At 41.5% G+C, this 27841-nt stretch overlaps 2 protein-coding genes across 2 annotated transcripts; both read right to left on the bottom strand.

Moving 5' to 3' along the window:
* Positions 1-973: 973 nt before the first annotated feature.
* On the bottom strand, positions 974-4692 carry LOC308097036 (ras-related protein Rab-33B-like). Its single transcript, XM_080444608.1, has 3 exons — positions 4334-4692; positions 1965-2143; positions 974-1667 (listed from the first exon to the last, which is right to left on the bottom strand). Exons 1-3 carry the CDS (start codon positions 4553-4555, stop codon positions 1313-1315), a joined length of 756 nt encoding a protein of 251 aa, XP_080300734.1. The 5' UTR covers positions 4556-4692; the 3' UTR covers positions 974-1312.
* A 1709-nt stretch (positions 4693-6401) lies between these two features.
* On the bottom strand, positions 6402-25937 carry naa15b (N-alpha-acetyltransferase 15, NatA auxiliary subunit b). Its single transcript, XM_080444326.1, has 20 exons — positions 25798-25937; positions 20133-20217; positions 19666-19770; positions 18463-18620; positions 16340-16474; positions 14923-15076; positions 14224-14343; positions 13985-14080; positions 13069-13175; positions 12807-12879; positions 12443-12612; positions 11920-12072; positions 10945-11073; positions 10406-10619; positions 9600-9793; positions 9280-9388; positions 8980-9078; positions 8624-8767; positions 8405-8502; positions 6402-8146 (listed from the first exon to the last, which is right to left on the bottom strand). The coding sequence occupies exons 1-20, from the start codon at positions 25849-25851 to the stop codon at positions 7949-7951; spliced, it is 2595 nt and encodes an 864-aa protein (XP_080300452.1). The 5' UTR covers positions 25852-25937; the 3' UTR covers positions 6402-7948.
* Between the last annotated feature and the right edge of the window lie 1904 nt (positions 25938-27841).

Here is a 27841-nt window from a genome sequence, read left to right as displayed (position 1 = left end):
ACTGAGACAATCTTTTGTGATGGGGGTTGTCAGTCTTCTTTGGACTAAAAGAATGAAGGTAGAGTCTGTAGAGAAGAGCTGTGACAGATGAGACTGCAGAGATCTACCAGCTGGCTGGTGAATGTTGCACCAACATGCCGCTGCAGCCTCACACGTGCACACACACCATGCTATTAGTGCTAGTGTATTGCCAGGGCATTGTCTGGACGGAACATTAGGCGGAAGGCAACTTTGCTCCTGTCATGTGATGGCTTCTGAATCATCAGTTAGACACAAACACAGCCATTAAGTTATTAACACACGTGACACATTCTCCAGTGCCCACATTTCTCATGCACAAAATGTATGCATGACTGCTCTGATGTGTTGACCATCATCTGGACATGGTCCTGTTAAGTGAGAAATCGCTATTGGCTAGAGTTAATGAATGGTAACCTCTCAGTTAATATGCCTCTGCTTCTAAAGGCCCTATAATAAAAACTTTATCTGAAACACATTTTATGTATGTAATCTTAGATGTATGTGTATTAAGAAAGTACAGTATGTATATACAGATTCTGCATTTGATCGGCCTTTGAACACAGTTTCAGAAGCTGGATGACACTTCAAAACCAGAGAAATTATAATTTAAATATTGCTTTCAAACCAAGTAGCACAGATAAATATAAAAAAGCCAAAGAGTTTTAGTTATAGTTTACAAAAACATACTTAACACATGCCCATTTCCTTTTATTTTAGCCTACGCATCAAAGTAAGGTGCTATGATGCTTAAGAAACTCGGGTTAAGTATTTTACCTACAACAGCACGGAGAGCCACCTTGCCAGAGTATGACCAAATTCTGAATACCACCACGGTTAAGGTTTGTGGTTTGATTCCCACTGCGAGCAGACATGCATAAAGATGGCACCCATGATACAGGAAGATGCTTCAGATAAAAGCATCCCTACCACCATGTTACAGTACATTCACATTATTTTATTTGACACTGAACATCAACCAATGAAATCACAAATGAAATCACAAATATACACAATATTTCTAACCAATACAAAGTAGTTAAGAGAATCAGAGGAAAGGACATTTGAAATGGTTCCATAAAGGCTAACATTAGTTTTATATTTGGGTCTTCCGGTACAAAATTAAGAAATTATCATACATGTATTTCAAGTTAAAACGTGTTAAATTCTTCATGGCTGTATTTGGTCACAAATTAATGCACAGTTCATTGTGTATATGTTCATTCACCTCACTGGCGTACACACACACACACTTTCCATGGGAAAGGGTACTCTGGTATTTTCTATATCATTCTCAGCAAGTGCAGGCCCACAGGTTTTCTTTCTCTGCTCTCTTCTTTGCTGGTAATTTAAAAGAGCAATTTAAATTACCAGCTCTGCTGCACAGCACTGTGGGTGTTCTCTGCCTCCTGGCAGCCAGCCTGGCAGCTACAGCCATGACAATGGTTTCCACCTTATCCTGATGGAATGGCATCTTCTTGTCCCCTCCTCTTCCGTTCATGCCTCCGTCTGGAGGGCTTTTGGCAGATGTCTCAAACAGTGTCATGCCGTGGGCCTCTGCAAACGTATGGGCCCACTCCCAGTTCACCTGCCCATCCAACCTGATAGCGCCATGGTCACGAAGGTCATTCTTATTGCCCACCAGGAACCTGGGAGAGGACAAAAGACAAGAAAACGGTGGGAACATAATTGGGGCACCGATGCCCTGCCTATTCATCAGTTTAAGATGCCGTAACATAAACTGAACATTTTTGAATTCTGAAATTAATCATGGGCTGGCTAAAATGATGAAGCTCAGACAGACAACCAATATGATTTATTATCCTGACAATTTTCTGATGACATCACCCTGAAAACTTGATGAACATAATGTGCTGAGTCAAACACATCTTCATGGACAGTGAAGGAAGAATGTCATGGCACTCTTTGCGAGGTGCTGCATTTACCTGGGTATATCCTGGCCCAGAGAATTCTGCCTGCATTCTTCAACCCACGCTGACAAGCTACTGAAGCTGGCAGGACGGGTGACATCATAGACAAAGAGGACAGCATGAACATTACGGTAGTAGTGCTGTATCATAGATTTACGAAAGCGCTCCTGGCCAGCAGTGTCCCACAACTGGAGCTGATGAGGGAAGGGGAGGGGTGGGGAAAAAGAAACAGCGAGTAAGGCCTAAATAATAATCAGTCTTACGACAGTGTCTCTGAAATACGTTTTTCAACTACGAACATTCAAAATCGGCGAGCGTATAGATACAGTACAATTAAGCCTAAGGAAGCTCAGCCAGGGATATGTAGACACTTCCACACATCTAGAGCTGAGGGGGTGATGAGTGGATTATAGGGAGAGAAAGTAGGTTTGCGAGCAAAACAAAAGAGGAAGTAAACATATGGAGGCATATGGGGTAAAAAAAAATAAGTATTGCAACACACACACACACACACACACACACGTAACCATGACTAATGATTAGTCTTCTTTAGAAAGTCACAAGTCTAAAACAGGACTCCTTATTGAGAGCAGGGATTAATATGAGATCTTATCTTGTATGTAACAGAAAATAGTTACCATTATCTAGCTGAAACTATTAAAGCTATTTTATTCAATGTAACAAACACACAAACACACACACTGGTAGACAATTACTCTAGGTATGAATGTTCAGCTTTGTTAATGATTCAACTAAATGGAGCCTAACAAACATCTCCACGGTTAAACCATTTCCTTAGCATAAGACAGAGAGACTGGATCTTCATAACCCATAGATCGTGCCACATACTGTTTTCAATCCATGCCATGGCACATAAACCCACTAACTTGGCAAAACATTTATTGCAATGATTTAATCATTTTTTATTTAAAATAACGTATGGTGCAGTAGAGTTGGAAACAGAAACCTCTACTAACAAAATGAATAAATGTTTCCTTTACTAACAAAAGGAAACATTTCTTACATTCTGATGAAAATTCTCCAGACCTAAGTTACACAAACCTGTAAACAAAGCCTTACATTCACGTTAAATAATGCTTCCTCTATCATGTGGTTGTTATCCAATGTCATGGAAAGAAGAACTGGTAAACCAACATGGAAATACATGACTGACAATCACGAATGTTACTTAATCACTATCACTAGATGAAATCCATAAAATGATATAATAGAATGTATGATAATGGTTTCCAGATAGTTTGGAATCAGCATTGAATCATACCATGGAGTTGCTTTAACAGTATAATAAAGCCATTGAGGTTAATGGATAACAAGTTATGACCCTGAGTGGGCTTTCCTCTCTCCACTTCCAGCAGTGGCAGCCAATGTCACACTTGTAGAATGTTTGTTAAAAGCCTTCTGTGTTTTTAACAGTAGGGGTGCAGGGTGCTTGGTAGGGGTAGGTAGCTTTTTTGTTTTCTCCTGTGTTTGATTAGGTGTTATTTGTCTTAATGGTTTAATGGCTTCTTTTGATTAGGTACGTTTAGGTCATTAGGGTTCTGATTCATTTCGTTAAATGTTTTTTGGCTGTCAGTGTCAGCACACCCTGAAGTCACTGGATTTCAATAAAAGTATAAAAACTTCTGAAAAAGCGGTTGCTGGTGGTTCTTGGAAGCAGGGAGTCCCACATTAACATGGCACACCAAGGTTAGCCCTAATAACACTTTTTTGATGATGTTTACAATGTTACCAGTGTAGCGTGACTGCAACACAACTAGGCTGATTCTTTATATTTGTGCCACTTCTCCAAAAACTTCACCCACACACTTATCTACACAAAATAAACGGATCGACTACAACGGCGATGGGTAGTGTCTTTGCCTATAGCTATTTTACGCACGGACGTGCGTAAAGCATATGATTTGGTGAGCATCAGTGGTGGAAGACTGACATTTTTTACTTGTAAAAGTATCAATACTGCAATGTAGAAATACTCTGTTACAAGTAAAAGTCCGGAATTAAAAATGTACTGAGTAAAAGTACAAAAGTATTGGCAACCAAAAGTAGAAAGCACTTATTATGCTAAATATCCCATTTCAAAAGTTTTCAATCTTTTGAAAATAGCAGATCTACAAGCTTATGCCAGCATTGTGAGCTTGTAGATCGGCTATTTTCAAATGGCCGAAATGTATATAGGGCTGAAGTGGTTAACATTGTTTTGTAAAACAAATAAAGTGACTAAAGTTTTCATATAATAGTGGAGTAAAAGTACAATATTTGGCTCTGAGATGTAGTGGGGTAGAAGTATAAGTATTGAAATTCAAATTTGTACTTGAGTAAATGTTACTTTCCACCACTGAGTAACAATAGTTTCGATCTTTTACCTTGATTTTCTCCCCATCGACTTCGACCGATCTCTCGCGGAAATCCACGCCGATGGTGACCTCCGTTCTGCTGGGGAACTCTCCGGCACAGAAGCGGTGGGAGAGGCAGGTCTTCCCGACGCCAGAGTCTCCGACCACGATGACCTTAAAGGTCCGACACCGAGCCGGCAGCGACGAGACGCTGCTGCTCAGGGAGTTGGAGAACTCCAGTGATGAGTCCATGTCTGTCCTTTGTCACAATGGAGGAACTATAGGCGTGTAAGAAATGATCGATCCCAATTTATTCCAGGTTCCACAAGTAAGTGGCTCTATGAACAATGCACTACTTTGACACTCTGTGTTCTTTACACGTGTTTTTCATTCATAATGTCTAACATTCCCAAACGAGACTGCTAACTGCTGCTCACTGCTGATTCTGAATGAGTGCAGACAGACTGAGGTGTACATACAACTGTTTGGTGTTTTGGGATTCCGGCGGCCCGCGACTTCATTTGACAGTCTAGGAAGTGGGTGGGGTGGGGTTGGGTGGGGTAGACTCAGTGTTGCCAGGTTTTGTGAGAGAAATAAGCAACCAGGTCTATGGAAACAAGCCCAAAAGAAGCAAATATATCCACCTGTTTCCTAGGCTTTTCACTTCCTGTGTGTGTTCCACTTCCTGTCGATTTGATCCAATGAAATCCAATGAAACTGGTCAGATGACTAATGATATCCAATTAAATCCGACAGGAAGTGGAAAACACAGCCTAGGAAACAGGTGAATAGTCTCACAACGCGTCACGTTGTGAGCTTGTAGATCTACTAATTTCAAAAAGGTCTTCTGGAAAAAGAGTGTAAAATGTGACATGTTGTTTAAAAATCTTATCAACTCAAATCTGAGTGCAAATTAATGTGCAAATTAATTTCAGATGGGGGCCTGTGGACAAATACACGTTAAATTTGAGGTTCTTGACATGAAAATGTTTGAGAACCACTGGTTTGAGTAATAATAAAAAAAAATGAAAACATGCCCAAACAAGCAACTACACTTTAGAAACAAGCCCCAAAAAAAGGCAACCACCAATTTTTACAAGCAACTTCACAGAAAAAGAAGCCCAAAATCGCTTATAATAAGCCGACATGGCAACACTGGCGGGCTGTTGGATGGAGGAGATTATGTCCAAACGACCCAGATGCACAATCAGACCAGTAGGCCAGACCATAATTGATAGCAGTTGTCTGTATAGGGTAGAATAGTACTGCTGAAAGAAAACTTGCCTCACATGTGACATACAGATCTCCCAAAATGTACTGTAGTTCTAGGGCAACAGCGTAGCATAATATGCTACTGTATTACCAAAATATGGTATGAAGTACATGTCTCTTTATGGATATTGCTCACAACAGTGCTTTTTAAAAAAAAAATCCCCCACCACAAATGGGCTATCATTACGAATTATTCTATTCTAGGAACCTTATATGGTTTAAATTAAATGGTCTAAATGGCATAACAGTAGTTAACCTACATGAGAAATCGATACATAGTGGTCATATTTAAACAATAGTCACTCATTTCTGTTGTATTGCAATATGAATAATTTAAAGTGAATTAAATAATAGACATTAAACTACTCATTTTTGGGGCTCCACTCTGACAGGTCAGAAGGACCCCTCCCATGCGGTCATAAGAGCACAATTTAAGGATGAAGCCTGCCATGGTGAAATCAGGGTATTTAAGGGCCACTGAACAGCCATTTTCTATTGGCTGGTCTTATTCCCAGGTGACTTCATCTGCATGACATTATGCTGCATCACCTGGCATCTAATCTCTCAAGTCAACACCACTGCCTTAAATATGTAGTTGTTAGAAATAACGCAACACAGAAGCATCTGGGAGGAAGTGGGCTAAGAAAGGGGAGGGGCCAAACAGAGTTTGTTTCTACACAAAAAAGGTGGTGGTGCCCCAGAGGCAAAAACAATAATCACTTGTTCGCCAATTTAGTACCCTGCTTTTCACCAATAGCTGTCAGGTGTCACAAAATGTGGATGCAACTTCACTATCAACAAAAATGGATAAATACTGATGCCAAAATCTATTATTCCTTTTAGTTTTAATACAAAAATTCAGATATACATCAGCATCTCATATTCCATCTTTCACATTAGAACCCAAATTAGAGGGGAAAAAGGGAGAGCAGGGATGAAAAGAGCTGAAAAGAAACTGGAAGGTGGAGAAAAGAAAAAAGCAAAACAGACAAACCTGGTGCTTATACCGTTTACCTTGTAACATCTGTCACCATGGGCAACAGGTGGCTCCAACTCTGACCTTTGACAAACTATTCTGACTGGCCGAGAAGAGCTCTTGGAGGAAATAGGATGTAGTGGAGGCTCATTTCCACATCGACTGCTTAAAAAAAAGCCCTGGGTAATTCATGCAGATAAAACCATTTGATGACAGTGACAATTATAATACAAGTCATTCTGCAGAGGCCCAATCTATTCCAAGACGTGAATCAAGAAATGATTAGCAACAATAATGAGTTTAAGTGCCCTGTCATTTCATTATGGTCTAGACAGTGTCTACAGTATTGCTTAGAGCTACCCAACTCTTTCAGAGCTACAGAAAAACATGTTTAGGAATCGCAGTATATTTGGAATTGAGCACAACATACAACCTTTTACTGTTTTTAACCTGTGGTGCGTTTAAGACACATGATTACGCTCCAAGGCTCCCCTCAAGACAATACCACAGAGCTAGGATATTTTACCACATTTTAAACTAGAGCCAGCAAGGAAGCATGAGCAAAATCTGAAACAGAATCTGTAATCTGTGAAAAAACACAGAGTACCATAGATGAAAATCTGCAGTGCCATTATCACACACACAGATGAAATCTTTTAGAGCGCTGATAAACTGAGGGTGTCAGAACCTTTGCTACAGCAATTAAAGATATAGACACCCATGTGTGTTGGAGGTGCATGTCATCGTTTGAAATTTGGGTCTTTTGTATGCATTTAGCTTCCTACAGATCAGTCAGAGATCCAGTCAGCTAAGATTTCCATTCTGCAGTGACGACGTGTCCTCTTTTCTTTTCATGTACATTTTTGTTTTAAAACCTGGAGAACACTGGTCAGAACACAGGATGCGGCAGTTCATGTGCACGTCAGAGCAGTACTGAGCCAGACCCCCAAGTGGCTGCTGTCATTGTTGTTCGTTATCTCCAAGGAAACGGACTGTCATTTGTCCGACTGTCTTAGTCTCTAAGAACAGTTTATTGTCAAGAACAATAGTTTATTTTCAAATTTAGCGTAGCATTTTGTCATAAAAAAAAAACAATGGCCGTTATGTCATCTTCCTCTTCCCCCCCTCCCCTCTTCCACACACACACACACACACACACACGCGCACACACACACACACACACACACGCACGTAAGCACACACACAGTCCTGATTTTCTCCATGTGGGACAGAGCCAAGCCATGCCAGGCCAGACCATATGGAGCTCAGCCAAAGAACAAAAACTCCTCTTTTGCTTCTCTTGTGTCTGTGCTCTACAAAATGGCCACGGGCATTTCCCAAGGTTCTGTGCTCGGCCTGCTTCCGTTTCTTCTCCACAGCTGCTCAACCTCTGCACCTCACATCTCATTGGCTAGCTCCTCGGTCTCCACAGAGATGTCTCCGTTAACGATCTTTGTGTTTTCCTCATATCCGGGGGGCATGAAAGCTAATGTATAAGGGTAAAGCTTGTGACACTCTGCACGGTACGACTCCATCCGCTCCTTACAGTCGCCCAACGTGCCGTTCCGAAGATTCTCCAGGACATCTGTGCAGATCTGACAGAGGGAGGAAAAAACATGCACAACTATGAAGGGGCAGAAGACTTGAGGAGGCATCCATGTACATCATAGCCATTTAATTTACTCCAGTTTCCTGAACTACACTAATTCAAATTCATTAGCAATCAGGTGAATAGTAAATGATGCAATATCTTCTACTTGGAATGTTTCATTGGAATTATAGCCACATCAGGTCATTATTGTGAGTAATTGAAATAGCAGTCAGACTGCATAGTGCTCAGCAAGCATGCATACTTGTATGGTTCTATTGTTGAGTGACTCATCTAGCGCGGTGGCCAGTTCCGCAGCCTTCGTTTCCGTCGATGAGTCCAGATACGTCATCATCTTAGCAGCTGCCAGATGGAATCAAGACATAAACATAGAACAATTAAAAGAATATGAAAGCAACAGTACAGATGACATTCTCTTATCAAATTATGAGTGAAAACTGCATGTGTAAAGATAGAGGCCTACCAGCCAATCTGTGTGGTACAGAGTCGACATGCTTAGTGAGGAAGGCCTGGTTGAAACTCTTGGCATTGCTGTCTCCGCACAGTCGTGCAATCTCCTGCTTCAGGACCGTCCCCACTGCTTCTGGCAGGTCTCTACTCTCCGACACTGGATGGAGCGAAAAGGGTAAGTAGGAAATATGGAAGGGACGAGTGGAACAAATGATTTTATGTGGTGAAATGTGAGAGGATGGGATTGTTGTATGATACTTGGGTTTGTTGTAGAAATGTTAGCTGTAAATCATCTTATAAACTCATGTTGGACCTGACACTGAAATAATCATCGGTACAATATCACTAAAGGTGCATTGCATCCCTCACCTCCTTTGAAGAAGCGTACTAGACATTGGTGTAGCCACGGGTGGTCTGGGTCTAGGGGAAATGCTCGCTTCACTGACTGGAGCATCAACAGGAACTTCCCTGAAGAACAGGCAGGGAAAGTTTAGGGTGTGATGGAGGACAACATGGGAGGAAAGGGTCAGAAGATAATTGAGTGCAAATGAGATTAGAAACTACATTTAAGCGCTCAGCAATGTGAGACTAACTCATCAACAGACTGGTACATGTCCAGATGGATAAGGGATAAAATAATTAGTCATAATCAGACAGGGTTATGTGTACCTTTCCTGAAGTAGATCTCAAAGGCCAGAAGATGTGTGTCTATTTTGTCTTTGACCAGATGTTTGAGGGGTGTCAGGAACTTGACAGCCTCTTCCAGTGGATTTTCTACCTGCAAGCAGGTTATGGAGGTGAGGTGAAAAAATTAAAGATAAACAGAGCAAGGAGGGAGGCAATCACAGGACCTAGATGTACTGTAGTTACCAAGTTTACATACTCTACCAGCACCATTGTCAGGAACATGCACAACTTAGAATACCTATTGTATTTTTTGATTAAACACAGAAAGTGGATTTTTATTTGCCACACACACGCACACAAACCTTGGCCAGTTTGTCAGGAATGAGTTCCTCCTTTGGGCCTCCGATCTCCTCATCATCATCTTCCTTCTTCTTCTTCTGGTTCTTTAGCTGCTTCTCTTTCTCAGCTATCTTCTTCTCTTCCTCTAGCTGGGCCTTTTTCTGGGCTCGCCGCTGCTTGTTCCGCAACTTTTTCAACTCCTTGTCTGAGAGGTTGGCTAGGAAGGAGAAAGAGACAGAGGAAAATAATGGCTTATATAATGGATAAGCAATAGTTTGTCTATTTTAAGGTGTGACCAAAGGCCAAACCGTCCGTCCGTGCGTGCGTATATATATACACATACATACATATATATATATACACATACACACACACACACATCACTGTCTCATTATACAGACAAGGCGAAGACCGGTGAAGAGATATAAATGTTTTCCACTGCTGCAGGGTTTCCTACATGTCTCTTTATCAGCTACAGTTTCAGATCAAAGCATTTTGTATAGTTTTTTAAACCAAGGTATTAAAAACGGAAATGAAACTTGCCAGGTTTATACTGTATGCAGAATACAAAGTGATCATTTCCCCTTAACGTGCCACTTGTTTTGCTGTCAATGGTATACATTTTGAGGCCGCCAGCAACATTGGATATTGATACATAGTACATTGGATAAATCCAACAGGATTTATGTTCATGTTAATATCACCTCTCTGGAACAGCGGTACAACTATCAAGCAGTGCGCAGTGTGTCTGTCTAGTTTGTTAAAGTGGATACATTTGTAACATTTTTAAAAAAGAAGGGCAGGCACACAGTTGTACCCAAACCCTCACCTGTGTCTGCCTGCAGCTCCTTGTTATCGTCAGTAAGGGGGTTGTCATGGAGACTTAGGTAGATGTTGATGGCGGTGTGGGCGGCCTTGTAGTAGAATGGGTGCATGCGCAGCACGTCCTCCAGCTTCAGCAGATCCACGTACGAGCGCAGTGTCATCTTCCGCATGCAGTATGTGTGGAAGTCAAACTGGTCGTCTGTGATTTCCACAAAATGCTGGTGGGAGAGGAGAGGTGTGGATGGCATGAGATGGATTTGCATGCTGTGAGTGTGTATGTTTGTTTACAATCCTGATTTTAAACACTGATTTCAGAGTGTCTGCGTGGGATCACAGTGGAAGGCAGAGGGAGAAGCAAAGGAATGTTAAGTATTCTGAAATGTATTAGACCTGAAGAGATAGAGTAATTGACAAGGATCCATCTCAACTATACACAGTAAAATCCTCAGTTAATGGAAGTTTGAGAGTGTAAAACTTTACCTGTATTTGAACTCTTTTAACACTACAAAGAATGTGTATTTTGGACATAAACAAATAGCTCACCCTCTCAATCTCATGGCATTTCTTGAGGGCGTCCCCAAACTTGTTCATGGACTTGTAGGATAGCGCACACTCAGTCTGGAACCACATGCACTGCATCTCATTCAGGTTCTCTACTGCTGATGCCCCCTCCTGGAGAAAACACACATACAGTTAAGTTAGAGTTAATGCACTCTTTATGGTGCTTACTCATGTTCACTGCTGCAAACCTACACTAGGGGGAGTAAGACACATTCAAACACACATTCCAAAGAGGAGCTCATCTGTCAGATTATTTGAACTTGCTAGCCTTTTACACTGTAAAGGCTACCATATTTTTCATTTTGTTGCAGAGTATTTAGAATCATTGGAAATACTCAGTTTTTCATTTTCAAATTTGCACAATTCCTCTGCATTCACACATCCTAAATATTAGGAGCAGTGAGAGCTTTTAATGCAGTGCCTGGGTAGCAGTTATGGGTTAATCGTATCCGAAAAGGAACCGAGGCAAACTGGACCCGGTCCGAAACGAACAGAGGATAATTGAAATGTATTAGACCCGGTCCGACCGGGTCTCTAGCTTCAACTTCAGCAGCAGTGCAGTGCGCTTGAGATTGGCTGCGTTTCAATCAGCTGTTAACATTAAACGGGGCTCATTCAATATGAGAGAACAGACAATATGGATTTGGGAGCGTAATTACAACGCATACGTATCATTTAACCTAAAGTTAAAGAGATTAATATAATAATAAAAAGCTGGTCGTCGGGTCCTCACGAGTCCATACGGATCCATCCATTTCAAATGGATCCCACCGAGACCCTTGGCAATTGGAACTGATCCGACCCGTGCCCGAGGAGCAAGTCAATATTTTGGCCCCAAACCAGCTCGGTTCCGGGCTTGGGTCTTGGGTTCCGGGCGGACCCGTGGTGCTACCATTTAACTTGGACACACTATAGGACACACTATACCCCACACATACAAACACACACACAGCTTACCCGAGTAAATTTAGAGCACATCTCCTCTGCCTCTTTGATCATTCCAGCCTTCAGCATGTACTTGGCACACTTTGAGTTGATGAATCTGTCAGCAGTGTCCAAAGCCTGGGCCTCATCCATCCACTGTGCTGCCTCTTTAATGTTCCCAGCATGCTGCAGTTGGGAAAATGTCAACAACTCATTTTCTGTTACCGTTGTCTTTTTCTATTGCTACCTGCACGGCTGATTTTCTATGTGCATAGCCTGACAGTGACACCCATTCCAATGCATGTGCCTTGATACAAATCCCTCGTTAAAGGACCATAGTAGCGCATAGTAGCGCAGGCATGTTTGTTTTGGGCAATGTTAAGTCAACCTGGTTTATACCCCTCAAAGATGTCCGCTGCTACCAAAAGACACTCGTTGACGCCCCCTTCAGGATTTTTGGCACGCTCTATAGCAGTAGCTGTAGTCAATGGGCTAAACATGGAATACCACTGTATGGTCCTTAAAATGTGTGATGATTCATGAACTCATGTGCTACCTTGTATATCTTTGCTTTTATGAGGAACAGCTCGATGAGCGTAGGCGTGCTCTCGATGGCTGTATTGATGTATTCAAGGGCCAGCGTCTGCTGATCAATCTGGTCGTAATGCTGTGCCAGGAAGTACTGCACCCAGAGCAATGTGGTTGGTGGCTCCTCCTTTCCATCATCTGCAAAAGCCAACCATATTCCAGAATTGATAAACAAGAGCTATTGACACTTTTAGGGTACAGGAGGAAGCAATACTTATTTTGGTCTAAATACACGTCACACAGTGACCTAAAACCAAACAGAAAACACATCATTATCCATACAACATACAGTTTATAATAATTCACACATTTTAGTGTGAAGTGTCACTTACCATTCTGGTTGAACATTCTGCAGCATTTTAACGATGTTTCATAACCAACAACTAAGTCTTCTATTATTGACACCTGGACAGAGACACAAAAACAAGCAAGTTATCTCACCTACTGTGTGAAGTGCACAGTAATGACATTCTTGGCTCCTCTCAGGTCTAGGACTATACTCAGAATGCCCAGAATCCTTCCTAGTGTTTGATGCCAAGGACAAATGATCAGAAAGAGAAAGGAATGTACTGAGGGTATCCCTGGCAGTAGTACCTTTTCTTTGTCGTGATACAGTGACTTGAGGGTGGTGAAAACAGGTGGACAGCCTTTACTGAAGTTCATCCTCAGATACCTGTCTAGAACCTCGCGGAACTTCTCACCTAGAGAAGGAAGAGATGCAGGAAATTCAACTTGACATGTTTTGTCCCCAAACAACCGCCATCCATTTTTGGGCGGTGAAACCGCCCCTATAAGTGAGGTTTGGAAATGTGTACAATTATCTTGGGCAGTGAAACCGCCCCTATAAGTGAGGTTTGGAAATTTGTACAATTATCCTGCGCTGTGATTGGCCAATCACAATCTATTCAGGACTGTGATTGGCCAGTGTCACATGACACATGTGCATAGCCCTATATAAGAAACCATAACTTTAAAAAAAACATTATTTGGTTTTTTTAAAGTTATGGTTTCGTCCATCATAAAGAGTGTTTCAATAAATGTATTTATCTTTTGTACATGATTGGTTGACTCCATTCAGTATTGTGATTAGCTAGCAAGACACCGCCCACTTCACACAGGGTGTGATTTTTCATATACAAAAGATACATTTCTAGAACCAGTAATTTAACTGTTCATTTTCAAGTTGTCTCACACAACGTCTTAAGCACTACTTTGACTATTCCAGGCTCTGTGTTGGCCTTGTTTTAATTACAAAACTCATTTGGAAGTTATGTAATCATGAAATGCTATGTGGATCAATATTGATCCACAATCAACAAGGCCAAAGAGCAGCAGTATGACTTTTCATTCATACATTCTAAACCCAGAAAACACATTTTTTTAAATACATTTTCATGACCTGAAATCAAGAACCTGTTGAAAGAAGACTAACGCAAGTCTACTTCTACCGATGACAGGGATACAACGCTGAACTGCAGCTAGGAGAGAGTAAATATATGATTGGTCGCACCAGACAGGAAATTGAGGGGCAGCCTACGAGGAACCAGACCCCTGGGGAACTTCTCCCAGGAATCCTCATAAATCTTCTGTCTCTCCTCAACGCTGCCTGAAAATGAAAAAAAGAAAAGAGAATGGATAACAAGTAGGCTTTTGAGGCACATTATAAATGCATCATTTAAATGATTTTAATTTTACCAATTTTGGAAATAAAAAACTAAAAAGGTGAAAAAGTGTAATGGAATTGGGTACCAGGTTTTAAGGCCCTCTCCAGGCCACGGTAGTAGGACCAGTTCTCTGGGTTCCTGTCCTGTAGGCGGTGGTAGACCTCGGTAGCCTCCTCAAGACGCTCCAGGTCCAACAGCAGCTCTCCTAGAGACAGCAAGTATCCAATGATGATATGATGTGGTGACATGGGCATGTGTTCAATGTTCCACGAATTCCACAATGTTTCTTAGCTTTATAAAGGGGTAGGTGTGACATCGTAATGGCTGAAATTACTCGGAAACATGAACGTACAAGTAATCAAAAAAAAGTTTCTCATTATGTGGGTCTCAGGATGCAAATGGGAATGGCATGGCTCCAATGTGGATCTCAGACTTCACGTAGCCAGTCAGGAGAACAAGAGAAATAAACGAATGGCCCAATTGGATTTAAGTCTACCTAAATTGTCCTCAGTCACCTATTAAGTATCTAAGATACTTAACTTATGACTCCAAATGTGGGCAAGGTTAACCCGATCCAAGACTTCCATTATAAAATTTAAGTTAAACATAAAAATAAAAAAAACGTGAATAAAACGTGAAGAAAAGAAAAAGGTTTGGGGGCAGATTGGTGCAGATGTTTGTGAGATTACCTCCAGATACACAGACCAACCCGCTTAATAGACGGCTAGACTCCTGCAGAGCCACACAGGATAAAAGTCGTACTGATCCAAGAGACAAAACCCACCTCGCATCTCCTCCACGGCCAGTTTATCGCAGATCTGTTTCTCATAGCTGGTGAGATGCTCTAGGGCCTCCTTATACAGACCCGCCTCCCTCAGCACCTGGTTCTGGTATAGCAGCAGTTCGCTGTACTCATAGTCCACCTTGTCTGGAGATGTCTGGACACAGCCCCACACACACACACACACACACACACAGAGTTAACCCATTGAGACCTGAAGCCGATTCTACATGTCTCCTAAATCCCAACAGTTTTCTGAAAAACGTATGTTTCTATATCAGTGGTGCTCAATCTTTTTCATGTCAAGGACCCCCAAAATTATATGTATTTGGCTGCGGACCCCCATCAAAACATCTTGTTCCAGGGACCCCCCAGAAGCAAAGATTTGAGTTCAAAATGTTCGCTTTAAAAATAGATTTGCACACATTTTCACGAATTTTCAAAAATAGCAGATCTACAAGCTCGTAGCGCGGCACTCGGTGCCGCGCTACGAGCTTGTATATCTGCTATTTTTGAATAGCCCAAAGTGTAAAATAATGCTTTTTAGCTCAAATAAAAAAATGACAGATGGTTTCCAGGTCTTAATGGGTTAAGTGAATAATCAATGATGTCACCAGAGAACAAGAGAAATAAACGAATTGGATTAAAGTCTACCTAAATTGTCCTAAATTGTAAATAGAAGGCGGCAGCACATTTTTTCCTGTGTGCGTGTTGGCCTACTTGGCCCAGCTTGATATATTACATAGGCATGGTTATAATAAAGACAGGAAACAAGCTGGCCTTATCTGGAACAGGCCAGAGAGTGCTCTATTGTAGTTGAGACTGACTTGAACACCAGCCCATATTTACAAGTCTGTGGCTGAACTGTGTGTATACCGAGCCTAAAATAGCGATCAAGCTAGATGTTAGGTGGATTTAAGGCAATGGCGCTTTTCCTCAGAAATAAATTACCCTAACATAATGCATACCGACTATGGCATATTTTGTCCCCTCTCATAACTACTTCCAAATTGAATGTGATGACTTCTTGCAATTAAAGGGAGTCATAATCGGATCCCCATTATCACCCAATGTTTCTGTCTGTACATGAGCTGGTGAGAAGAAACTCTAATATCAGAGATTTTTAGACAACTGAATCTGTTATAATTTGTTTCTCACTAAAAAGGATGTTTACAAACGAGAGACTAAAGCCTAATTTATACTTTGTCATGCGATGAGTATAAACTAGTAAGTGTGTGGTCTTAATTTTTGCACCCCCTACATTGAGGCCCACTCAGACAGATCTAAACAGGTAAAGAAAGTGAGCCATTTGCATCATCTGACAACCAACACTGTTGTAGTGCACTGCAGAAATGCAATTTACATTATTTTAAACCCATCTGTCAGAATCCCCTTAACAGACAGGAAGACTGAAGCCAACCTGTTGCGTTTTCCTGAACTCTTCAATAATCTTGGCAGCCATCTCATAGTCCTCCAGGAGGTGGTAGGCGATGGCGTAGCCTATCCATGAGGCTCGCTGGGCCGGACGCAGCTGCAGTAGCTGATACCGTGTCTCCTGGAGAGAAAAACGGAGATGGTCAGTGTCAGATCAGAACCAAAGTACAGAGAGAGAATAAACCTAGCAGCTAATTTAGCATAATGCTTATGTGTCCCAGTTCTTGCAAAGTTGCAAATTTAAAAAGTGAATGAGGGAGGAAGAAAAATAAGCAGAATGGACCATTGGCAAGGGAAGAAGCTGGGTGGGTGTTTTTGCTGACTCATTGTGTCGATGTTACCTGGCACAAAGAGACTAGGGGAGGGGGGGGAAGTGTGCAGGCCCACACCCACACACAATCTTAGTTTCCAAAACTTCCAAGGCCAGTCTTTCCATTTGAAATTTCTCATAAAAATCTGCATCTGAATCCAAGACTGTATCCCAGGAGAGCTGTGCTACATCGAGGAGGCCGACTGCAACATGACATCTGCATACAGTCCCCTCTCCCTGCCATACTGTACCCTGGGCCAGGGAGTGGAGCGGGACAGAGCAAGAGAGAAAGATTTAGAGAGCAAGAGAGAGAATGTGTGTTGTGTGTGGGAGGGGGTTATGCCGTTACGTGATAGCATATTTTTCTCACTTTGGTGCCGAGCTGCAAGGCCTAATGTATTTTGAAAGCGCCCATTTACCTTCAGTCATTTTGTCCTTGCACCTCACATTTCTAATCGGCCAATGTTCATTCTTCTACAGACCCATTTCTCCTGCTCCCCCCTCACCTTCTTCGACACTCTGTCCCAACCTCACCCTGCAGCTCTCTAGGACAGGGGTGTTAAACTCATTTTAGGTCACAACACGCACTGACTGCAAAGAGGGGAAATGAGCTGGGTTACTCCAGGATAGCTGCATCTCGCACAGACCTAATTCAATTTGAAAGGCAGGAATGCTGTTGTATTCCGTTAACTCTGTTGCGGCCTTGCATATTAACATTAAACACACTGGCAAACACCACAATGGCGATCAACATTTTCTCCAGCCTTATTGAAGGCAGACTGGGGGTTGACGAGTCGTGCACAGTGGGTGGTTAAATGCTGTCAATTGTTTGCAGACTACACACAAGCGGTCAGTGCAGCAGGCTACACACAGCTGTATAGAGTAGGCCTGTCACAATTACAACATAATAGTCTAATCCCAATTATTTAAGATAATTATTTAAGATAATCGCTATTATTTTTGCAGTCATAATCTTCATTATCATTTACATGTTGGAAAATCCATTTTCCAAGTAGCGGAAATAGCAGATCTACCGAAGCTTATGTTGCAATGTGAAGCGTTGTGAGCTTGTAGATCAGCTATTTCCACTATTTTTAAAAATAAATATATAAAATAATATATTATAAAAGTATTAAATATGTTAGTCATTTCTTACTTTATATATTTAAGTTATTTGTCACATCTGCCCTGTGGATTTTTTGTTTACAAACCCTAAAAGGCAAACAGAAATGTAATTTCTGTTTTAAGGCCAATGTTCAAGGCCAATGTTAACATTTTCGATGCCAAAAAGACAATTAAATTGTTAATTGCAAATATTTGCGGCAAGTGAACAACATGAGAGTGGCTGCCGTACAACTGCATAATAAATGTTTTTTTTCTACTTTGCAAAATCATTCTGCTGACCGGACCCCGCCAGTTTGTAGGGCTGCCAAGTAAATAAATTGAGCCTCGAATATGCACCAACAGCGCTAAGAAACCCACACTGCTAAGCACTAACAGCGCTAACAAACCCACACCGCTAAGCGCTAACAAACCCACACCGCTAAGCGCTAACAAACCTACACCGCTGCATTGAAAATCAAGCATGAGACCGTTCCAATATGAAGGACCGCCTTTAAGTATTTGCACTGACTCAGCGATGCTTAGTTCCTAAGTCTCTGAATTGTTTCCACCCATTCATTGAATTCAGATGTCACCAGACATATCAGTAGGCAGAGAGAACCGATTGTCTGGCTACACTGTTTTTAGTCCTTTTATCTCCTCCTCTCCCACTCCCCCTCTCCATCTGCTGTCCTCACCCTGTAACCCTCCAGGTCTCTCATCTGGATCTGGAGCAGGGAAAGGTCACGGAGGATTTGCAGGTTGTCCTTGTCCCACTTGAGAGCGTTGCGGTAACACTTGATGGCCTCATCATACTTCTTGTCGGAGCGCTGTAGCAGGCCGTACACATGCCAGCCTGGGGAGGGTGAGGAGTTGAGGAGCATAGACACTCATCTGCTATACAATCTGATGGCAATGAATGAACGGGGATGGATTCAATTGTTCGCAAGGGTTTTCACATCGCTGTGGTCAGCTGTATACACTGTTAGGAAGGGGTAGGCTCAAAGCAAGCTGCATCATGGTTGAAACGTGTATTTTGTAGTATCAGCATGGAAACATTCAAATGGAAACATTTAAAAAAGACAGGGGCTAACCTGTTTTAATAAACAAATTATCATACCGCTGGTGCTGAAAAGTAGTGCAGAAACTTTGCAAATTTTACTTTATTAGCACCCTTGGTTGGCACTGGTCTGTAGCATCGCTTTCATATGGGCTTGCTTGAATTCTTTGACTTTCCTTGTTCATTCACCTTAGATATGACGTATTTCCAAACAGTCTTACCTGGTGCTGTTTAACAAATGTTAAACGTAACGGTGCAATGGAGGAATTGGCAGAAGTGCAAATTTGGATCAACTTGTTCGGAACAGCACCTCACCACATATTTGTCAATCAAAACACCTGCACCTGTGATATTCATGCAATGGATTTATCCACTGTATGCGTTACATTTGATGCACTGATCTGACTAAAAGTACCAAATATCCAACTTTGCTGGCAATCTGTAATTTATAAACCCCAGTGAACTTTCACTTTTTTTGGAAGGGCATAGCTTGTGAAAATGCATAAATTATTTCCCCCACATCCACGGCCAATTATCACTTGTCAAGATGTATGCCAAGCATCTCTGCAGGCTGATAACATCATCCTATTGCCCAGGCCTATGAGACACCAAGATGTGTTGACTTCAGGCAGTGTTTGGGCTTAGATACAGTAACTCATCTGCCAAGGTTTTATCTGGTGGAAATGTCAGCCTTTATTTGCATCACCCACCTGCGTATAGGTGAGTGTTGTACTGTACGAACACAAGATGCCGCTTACCACTATCTCCATATAAGCCACATTATACATAATGTGCCTAGTGTCCAAAAGAACCCCTGAAAACCAACTTTGTGAAAGGATACAAACATGACTCTTGAGGTCATTGCGTAGGCCTCTTCTCACCAGCTCGTACGCCTCCTCCTTCTTCCCCAGACAGTTCAGCGTTAAGCCCTTCATCGCCAGGGTCTCTGCAGGGAGGAAGGGAGGACAAAGAGGAAAGACGGCCCATTACAAAGTGAGTGAGGGCTGCAGCGGTGTTCATTTTGTAGGCAATTTTTTATTTAGGTTTAGACATGGTCTTTTGAATACATTTCAATTCAGTGTTAGTCATATTGGAGTCATCTGAAATGTTTTTACGTTTAGTCTAGTTTTAGTTGACTATAAAGCAAAACATCACACGGATGCACCTGGGACGTATCATCAGTGTTGTAGCCTGGGGTCGACGGGTGTTTCGGGTCTCGCAACATACACCCTCGCCCAGGTGACACCAGCTGGGGTTGATCAAGCCCCCCGACCAGAGCTAAGTCCATGCCTACATCATAGTCCTTACCTCCATGCTCAGCAAACTTGGGGTTGGACAGGATCTGTTTGCAGAACTTGAGTCCGTTTCTGTACTGTTTGTGTTCGTAACATCGCTGTGTAGAGAGTGAGAGGAAGCACATTAGAGAAAAGACATTTGTATGCATATTTGAGAAAATTTTGAAAAGGTTGAGAGAGAGAACAGTTAGAGCAATAATGACAGCATGTAGTACAACTAATTCAAAACCCAGCAAGCTGTCTGAATCAAACCCCATTTAACTTTAATTACTTCTTAGACTATGTTTTAACCTTCTTGGAGTAATGATTCACGTGGACGCAGGTTGAGTTTTCGATCATAAAAGACAACTTATTGTGTGAAGGCCTAACCTTCCTAGCGTTCCTCTCATCTGTATTGAATGTGTTAAGCTTATCTGTTATATGAAAAGGCGTTACGACAATTCAAATAAGTATCTGACTGCAATATACCATTTCTCTGTCCCTTGTTACCACCACCAAGGGTTGAACTTGAGCTGTGCTGCATCCTGGCCACACGACAGCTGAGCCAGTCTAGTATGCAGTGGTGGAAAGTAACCAAGTACATTTACGCAAGTAAAGCACAATGTTTTAGTTATTTTTTACTTTACTGGAGTTATTTCCAATTTTCTATACAAGCAGATATACAAGCTCACAATGCGTCGTGAGCTTGTAGATCTGATATTTTCAAAGGATTTGTATACAGTACATGACGAACTAGTGAAATGGGACATACTGCATAATGAGTACTTTTACTTTTGGTACTTTCAGTATATTTTGATGACAAATCTTTTGTACTCTTACTCAAGTAAATTTTTAACACTTTTTTACTCTGTGGTATTGATACTTTTATTTAAGAATACATTTTGTACTTCTATTATCACTGCTAGCTTGCAAACTTAATGTATGTGTTGCAAGACATCTTACTTGACGATTAATCACCATCAAATAATTGCAATTACCAATTTAATTGTGTTTTTCCATTTAACACTGGAACATAAAAATTACATTTCTGCTTGGCTTTTAGGCTTTGTAAATAAAAATTGGACGGGGCAGATATGACAAATAACAAAAATTTGTATAATTACAAGTTATGTAACTTAAACTTGGCATTTAATTCCAACACCTTATTTGGTCAGCTGTTGAACCTTGCCCTCCAATTCCTCACCATTAAACACCAGTCAGCCTAATAACCAGAACACTGTACATCTCCCAATCCGTTAGGCTCGAAGAGGCACATGAATATAAGAGGCCACATTACATACGTTTGGCCAAAGATATGCGACCGGCGAGCACAATGAGCAACAATGTATATATTTAATTGTGATTAACAACAATAAGTAAGTAACCTTGGCAGCCATGTGGCCCATATGTCAAGAGCCTATCTCCCGTTTCCTCGGAGTGAGGCAGCTTGATGAACAAGAAGTACACCCCAAGGACGTGACACTAGTTATGTCACAAGGACCCCCAATCCAACCCCTCATGCAAAGTGTCATGCAGGGAGGCATTGGCTACCACTTTTATAGTCTTCGCTCTTCAGTATGACTCGACCAGGGATTTAGCACCCTAACTCCCCAATATCTCAGTTTTGACACTCCCAACTACACGGCCACTGAACCGATTAACAATAATATTAAGGTTTACAATATTAAGCTAAACAATACATTTATAGAGCACATTTACAACAATCGCAATTGTGCTGTACAAACATGGGATCCCAGGTCCGAAAACCAGCAGCACTAATCATCTCATAGGACCAGGTATAGAACCCATTCAGACAGTACACATTAATCATGAATTATGTTGCTGCTACAAATATATTGGTGGATTTAGCAATTGGATTCATGATTTACCATAAATACTTTCATAGGACCCAAATAAGCACTAAATACTATACCACGCATGCAAACTACTGTCCAAAACCTCTGAGCTTGAAGTGTTGCCTCCACAGAATGCAATCTTCCCATCACCCCACAACCTCCACATTAGCAGTCTTGAAGCCATTATTCGGCATAGTGTTTGCACAATCACTACCATTCTCTACACTCCATTAAAACTGATCGGTGCCTATCCGGAGAGATATTGTATTATGAGGGCGAGAGAGGGAGAGAGAGATTGCAGCGGGATTAGCTGGCAGATAGAATTTCAGTGGCCTGCTACAGATGTCACTGATGACAATAAAAGAGTAAAATGATGTCAGCCCCAAAGACAAACACAATATTTATCCTACTTTACAGTAACTTTCTTTGCCAATTTCCCATTTTAGGAATCAATGAGAATTTGGAAATACATCTAAACAAATTGTTCAAACAGAATTTAAACTGGCAGATTGTTTTAAAGCCCTGCTGACGCAATGGTCCTCAAACATAAGCTCCAACATTTACAAACATTACGTTACTTATAAATATTGGGTACAAATTTGTCGTACAACTTTTTATGCTATGGAAAGGGAAATACAATCTCTCTAATGATGGAGATTGGAAAAGGTTTTATTTCCTTACTTTTGAGCAGAGTTGCTATCGAGACAATGGCATGGCCACTGAGAAGCCTGAACATCTGATGTATTGATGCTGTTGCTCTCCATACGTAGAGACAAATTTTACTATCAGCGAGTAAGATGAGTTAGGAGAACAATGTGTCGACCAACTAATGAGCCTCTGCTCTATGAAAGTAGATGACGGTCCAACCATTACAGAATAACTTGTTACCTACTTAATCTTTTGAATATATGTTTTTCTCTGCCTAGCCCTAGTTCTTTTTTGCTTCATTCCAGATGTGACATTAGACTGCCAAGAGTAGACTCTTGATTGGCATTGCCTACGCCTTTAATAATACTAATAATAAACTGGGCCCATGCCTTTTTGCAAAGTGCAATGTGGAACTTCCAAAACAAATTCAAAGCAGTGCTGCACTATACTTAAAAACATTAATGTTGCGATACTGAATGAATAGTATTTAAATCCTTCATTTTTACTTTATTGGACAGCAGTGGAGTAACAGAAGCAAGTGGACAGATGGGGGATAACGCATGACGTTAATGTCAAATTTAGAGCTATATATAAAATGACGCGTCAGTGGTATTTGGCTTAATCTGCTGACTGAACACCCTGATATTGAATGAAATGTTATCTTCTTTATTCATTACAACAGAAAGTAATGAGAATGTGCCATGCCACTTCTAATGCATACTCTGTATGGACTAGTGAAGCCATAACCTCAAGTAATAACTACGCCTGGCCATTAAGCTAAGTTTTCATTCATTACATGTTACAACTATAAACAATTCAGTTCCATCATCCATTTCATACAGTACACTCACTTGATCAGAGATCCCCAAGCAGTATTATCTATCTCAATTGTCCATGCAAAAAAAGGCTGCTGCATGATGCACGCAGGCACAAATACACTTTTAAATGTAACCTTAGTAACATCACCACCAGTAGTAGTGCTTATCCAGCATGTTCTACACCTCACCCAAAATAACTTGACCAGCAGTGAGAGTGCAAGCCAAACAGTGTAGTAGTGGGACTTGTGGTGCAACAGTTAACAGTTGGGAAACAACCATGGCCTCTTTGCTCAAAAGCACAGCGAGTGAACAGTATTTCTATTCTGTCCTAGCACTAGACATAGAAAAGCTCACAGAATGCTGTATAATAAAAGGGCAAAGGCGTACCTTTGTCAAACAGTATTATAATTCTCAATTGATTGAACATGTTTGGAGAACCATTCTTGCCCATGTACTATATAGCTTGCATTATTTATTTCATATTCATGGTCACCTATCAATTAACCTTTCCAGTGTGTTGAGTTGATGTATAGTTAACAGATGACAGAAAATACTATTCCTATAAATGGAACTAGGGATTACAAGGATTAAGCTTAAGGCAATACATTGTCAGGCCTTTTTTCATTTGAGCTATATGGTCATTAATAATAATAATTCACCTGTCTACCGTAGTGCTTAAATGTCTTTAATAACTGGTTACTATTCGGATACCACTGCCTGCCATGAAAGAGAACAGAACCTCATCCAAGACCACTGCCAATCGGAAGTTGGAGGCCTGCCCAACTAATAAGAGTGTATTTAGACTCCCTGTCTGCAAAAGCAAAAATAATGGGAGGTGTGGTCCATGCTTTCATTCAGAAAGAATGTCATATGCGATTTTCAAATTACACAGCAGCAGGTAACTAATGCACAAGGGTAATCATCACATTTATGATATTTAGACTTGATCTAGAAGACTGTATAAACAGCTGTAAGTAGGCTATAGCAACTTCAGTTCATATTGCTGTTAGACCTACAAGGTCAAAAACAACCACCAAGTCTACAGAGCCCTTATCTCGAATAATGTTTATCTCTAAAAGCTTCATGGATGCTTACTGTACTCATGCAGAATGCCCCAACTGCCAGCATGCAAAGAGGGGGCAGACACCCAACCTGAAACCACAGACAAGGGATTCAAGCCTGTGGTCCTAAAGAAATCCTGTGAAAATGAGAATTAACCTCGGACTAAAAGTTTACTCCACGCCCGTCAAAAATCGCGCTTGAGTGAAGATTAGATCTCTCCATGTGGCTGAAACGGTGTCAAGAATAAAATATGTCATAAGACAGAGGGAGCTTCACAAAGATTTAAACAGTGGACAGGGAGGGATGGGCAGCACCATGGCAGGCCTGAAGTAGCCGTGCAGCTGACATTTCTAGCCACAAATGTGCTGACACAGTCCCATCAGTGCTCTTCTACCCTTTCACCTCGCTTTAACACAAACCCCACACAGAGCAAACAGGGTGTATCAAAGTCGTTGACTTCTGGAATACAGTGCAGGCTGTCTCTCTTCCAAGACATGTTCAAGTTTAGAAACTATACCTACAATTAGCCAACCTCACGCTACTTATTCAGCTAACTACAACTTGCTATCAATAGTTGGCTATAAAAGGAGCTGTGTGTCAGTGATGGTCGATTGTGGACTCTGTGAATTCATACTAAACAAACCGACAGTTAGGGACCACTTTAGTTGTTTTTTTTAGTTGAGGCATTTAGGTCACACAACTATCAGAGTGATGTGTGTGAATTTAATTATATTATCATTGTCGGTGTGCAGTTGGTTGTGTTTGACAAAGCTGTGAGGCCTTCACACCTTATCATTTACACCTCATCTCATCAGCGTGTGGGTCGACAAAAATGCTGCATTTTCAGCTTTGTTGTCGCAAGGACACTTTTTCCCAGCAGAAAATCACGTTATTGTATCGAGCGATGCGCTCGTGCGACGAAGTAGCCTATAAATTAGCCACAACCTAGCTAACGGAACCACGGCTCCCATGTAAATAGCGTGCAGTGGTTTCACCTTTATCCACATTTAGTGTAAATAAATATCAAAAACACATGATAGCCGTCTTTGCGGTAGCAAACCGGAGAAAGAAAAGCACAGCCGTGAACGCTATACTCGGCTATCCGTTACAATGACAGCGCACATCACCATGCCTAAACACACTAGCTAACTCATTCAATTATGCCATCTTGCTAACGGTGGAAGCTAACGGCTAGCTAGCGAGTGGTGCTAGAACGAGGCAGCGTTGCCCCGTCGATAGATCTTCAACCCCGGACACTGTTCACTATGATGCCCACGGGCCCGCTTATACAACGTTAGGTTGTATATTGTCTCACCAGAATCCTCTTGAAGAGAGCATTCTCTTTGGGCGGTAAGGTAATGGTCGGCATTGTTGCGGCGGAGATCGGTTTCCAACCCTCGTCCTCAGCACATGTAGCTAAAGTTAGCAAGGATAGTCAAAGCGGAGTTGAATGATGTCGACCCGTGTTGCCACGTTTTGCGAGAGAAACAAGCAACCGGGTCCATGAAGACAAGCCCAAAAGAAGCGAGCCCTTCGCACTTTAAACATTGGCTATTTGAAAATATTGTACAAAATTTAAAAAAAAAATATATATTTTTTTTTTAACATTTTAACACACATCTTGTATGGGGGGGTCCCTGGCATAAAATATTTTCAGATGGGGTCCGCAGACAAACACATATTAATTTGGGGGTCCTTGACATATAAATGTTTGAAAACCACTGGTTTAAACAACATTACACAGCAAGCCCAAAAAAACGCAACCTGCAACTACCAATATTTACAAGCAAATGTACAGAAAAAGAAGCCCAAAGTCGCTTGTAATAAGCAGACATGGCAACCCCGATGTCGACAAGCTCCTTGTTCTCCGGACTCACTCCGTTCGATTGCTCCGTTTTCTGCCTCTCCTCTCTTCCCTCTCGCGTAGACTGCGCTCAATTCACTGTGTAGTTTGCAGATCCGGTCTAGAACGGATACGGAATTTGTATATAGGCGTGTATTGTACTTCTTGCAATGTTCCAATATAGTAGGCGGGCTCTAGACCGGATCTGAGCACTAAGCAGTAAATAGAAACCACAGGTACTGAGAAAGCCTCAGTACCGCGAGGTTACCCCTCATCACATGGTGATGGGTGGTCCTGCAGGTCAAAATGGCCGCGGATTGGTTCGTGATGTGAAACGCTTCTTCCTCAAAGTGTTTCCTTGGCTTGAAAGTACAAAATGCAGCTATTATTCATTTTGAATATTTCATTTATCCTAGACTCCTTTGTGTGACTGTGTGTGAGTCGAATACTGTGTAGAAAAGATTTCTCTGGAGCAATGCTGCCTACAGCCAAATATTTTGATATGGCATTTGCAATGGCAATTGAAAACACACTGTTACAGAGGTTCTCAAAGTGGGGACCCCCCTGGGTGCAATTTAATCCAATAAATCAGAATGACTGATCTTAAATGTCACTCTCCACTGTTTCCTCCCCACCTACAGAATTATGTAGTCTATTAAATCTAGTCTAGTCGTAACAATAATCTCTTATGGGGTCACTAGCACAAAATCCATTCGAACGGGGGCCTGTGGCCTAATATGTATCAATTTGGGGTGGTCCTCCTTATGACAATGTTTGAGAACCACTGGACGGTCTGTACTGGAAACATGTTTCCAGACTGTAGAAAGCACACCAGCCGGGTCTTCGAATAGTAAAATCAACAGGAAGTTGACATTTGTATTTAAAAAACAAACAGTACTGGGTTTGATGATGTTCTATATTGTCTGAATCAGCTTTGTTTGTGTTCTTTTAAGTGCTAAAAGAGTGACTTTGATAGCTGTTTCACCATACAATGTAAGTCAATGAGGAGCATATTTTGAATTATCAATTTCTAATCAATGGAGAAATTATTTTCTTATTTTTATTTCTTGCCCACCTTTGGAGTTACATCATGGCAAGGTAACTACACAACCCAAACCTCTACCAAAGCGGTCTTGCCCTTTAATTGTGTGAAAGCATGAGAGAAAGAAATAATCTAGAGTTTTAGGAGATGTTAGGTGGTGGCATCGGGGAGGGGGGCGGTATATCATGCCAAGACCATGATCTCTCATTAGTACTTTATTTTATTCATATACAAAATAACTCATGTTAAATTTTCCCTTCCCATTGGCTATGTCTCTATTCACCTATAGATTCACCGGCGGTCGAATGTGTACACTGATCCATACAGCAGCTTAGTGCCTGCAGTCATTTATATATGAGAACTGGGAACATCAGTTAATCAAATATTTTTGTTAAATGCTCAAGTCCAGATGGCAGCTCAACTCAACTGCAGGAGGAAGGCAGCACAATGAGGGAACTGCAGTCCCATCTCCTC

Source organism: Gymnoscopelus braueri, assembly GCF_963280865.1.
Source record: "Gymnoscopelus braueri genome assembly, chromosome: 2".
NCBI classification, from domain to species: domain Eukaryota; kingdom Metazoa; phylum Chordata; class Actinopteri; order Myctophiformes; family Myctophidae; genus Gymnoscopelus; species Gymnoscopelus braueri.
This window is presented reverse-complemented; position numbering and strand designations above follow the sequence as displayed.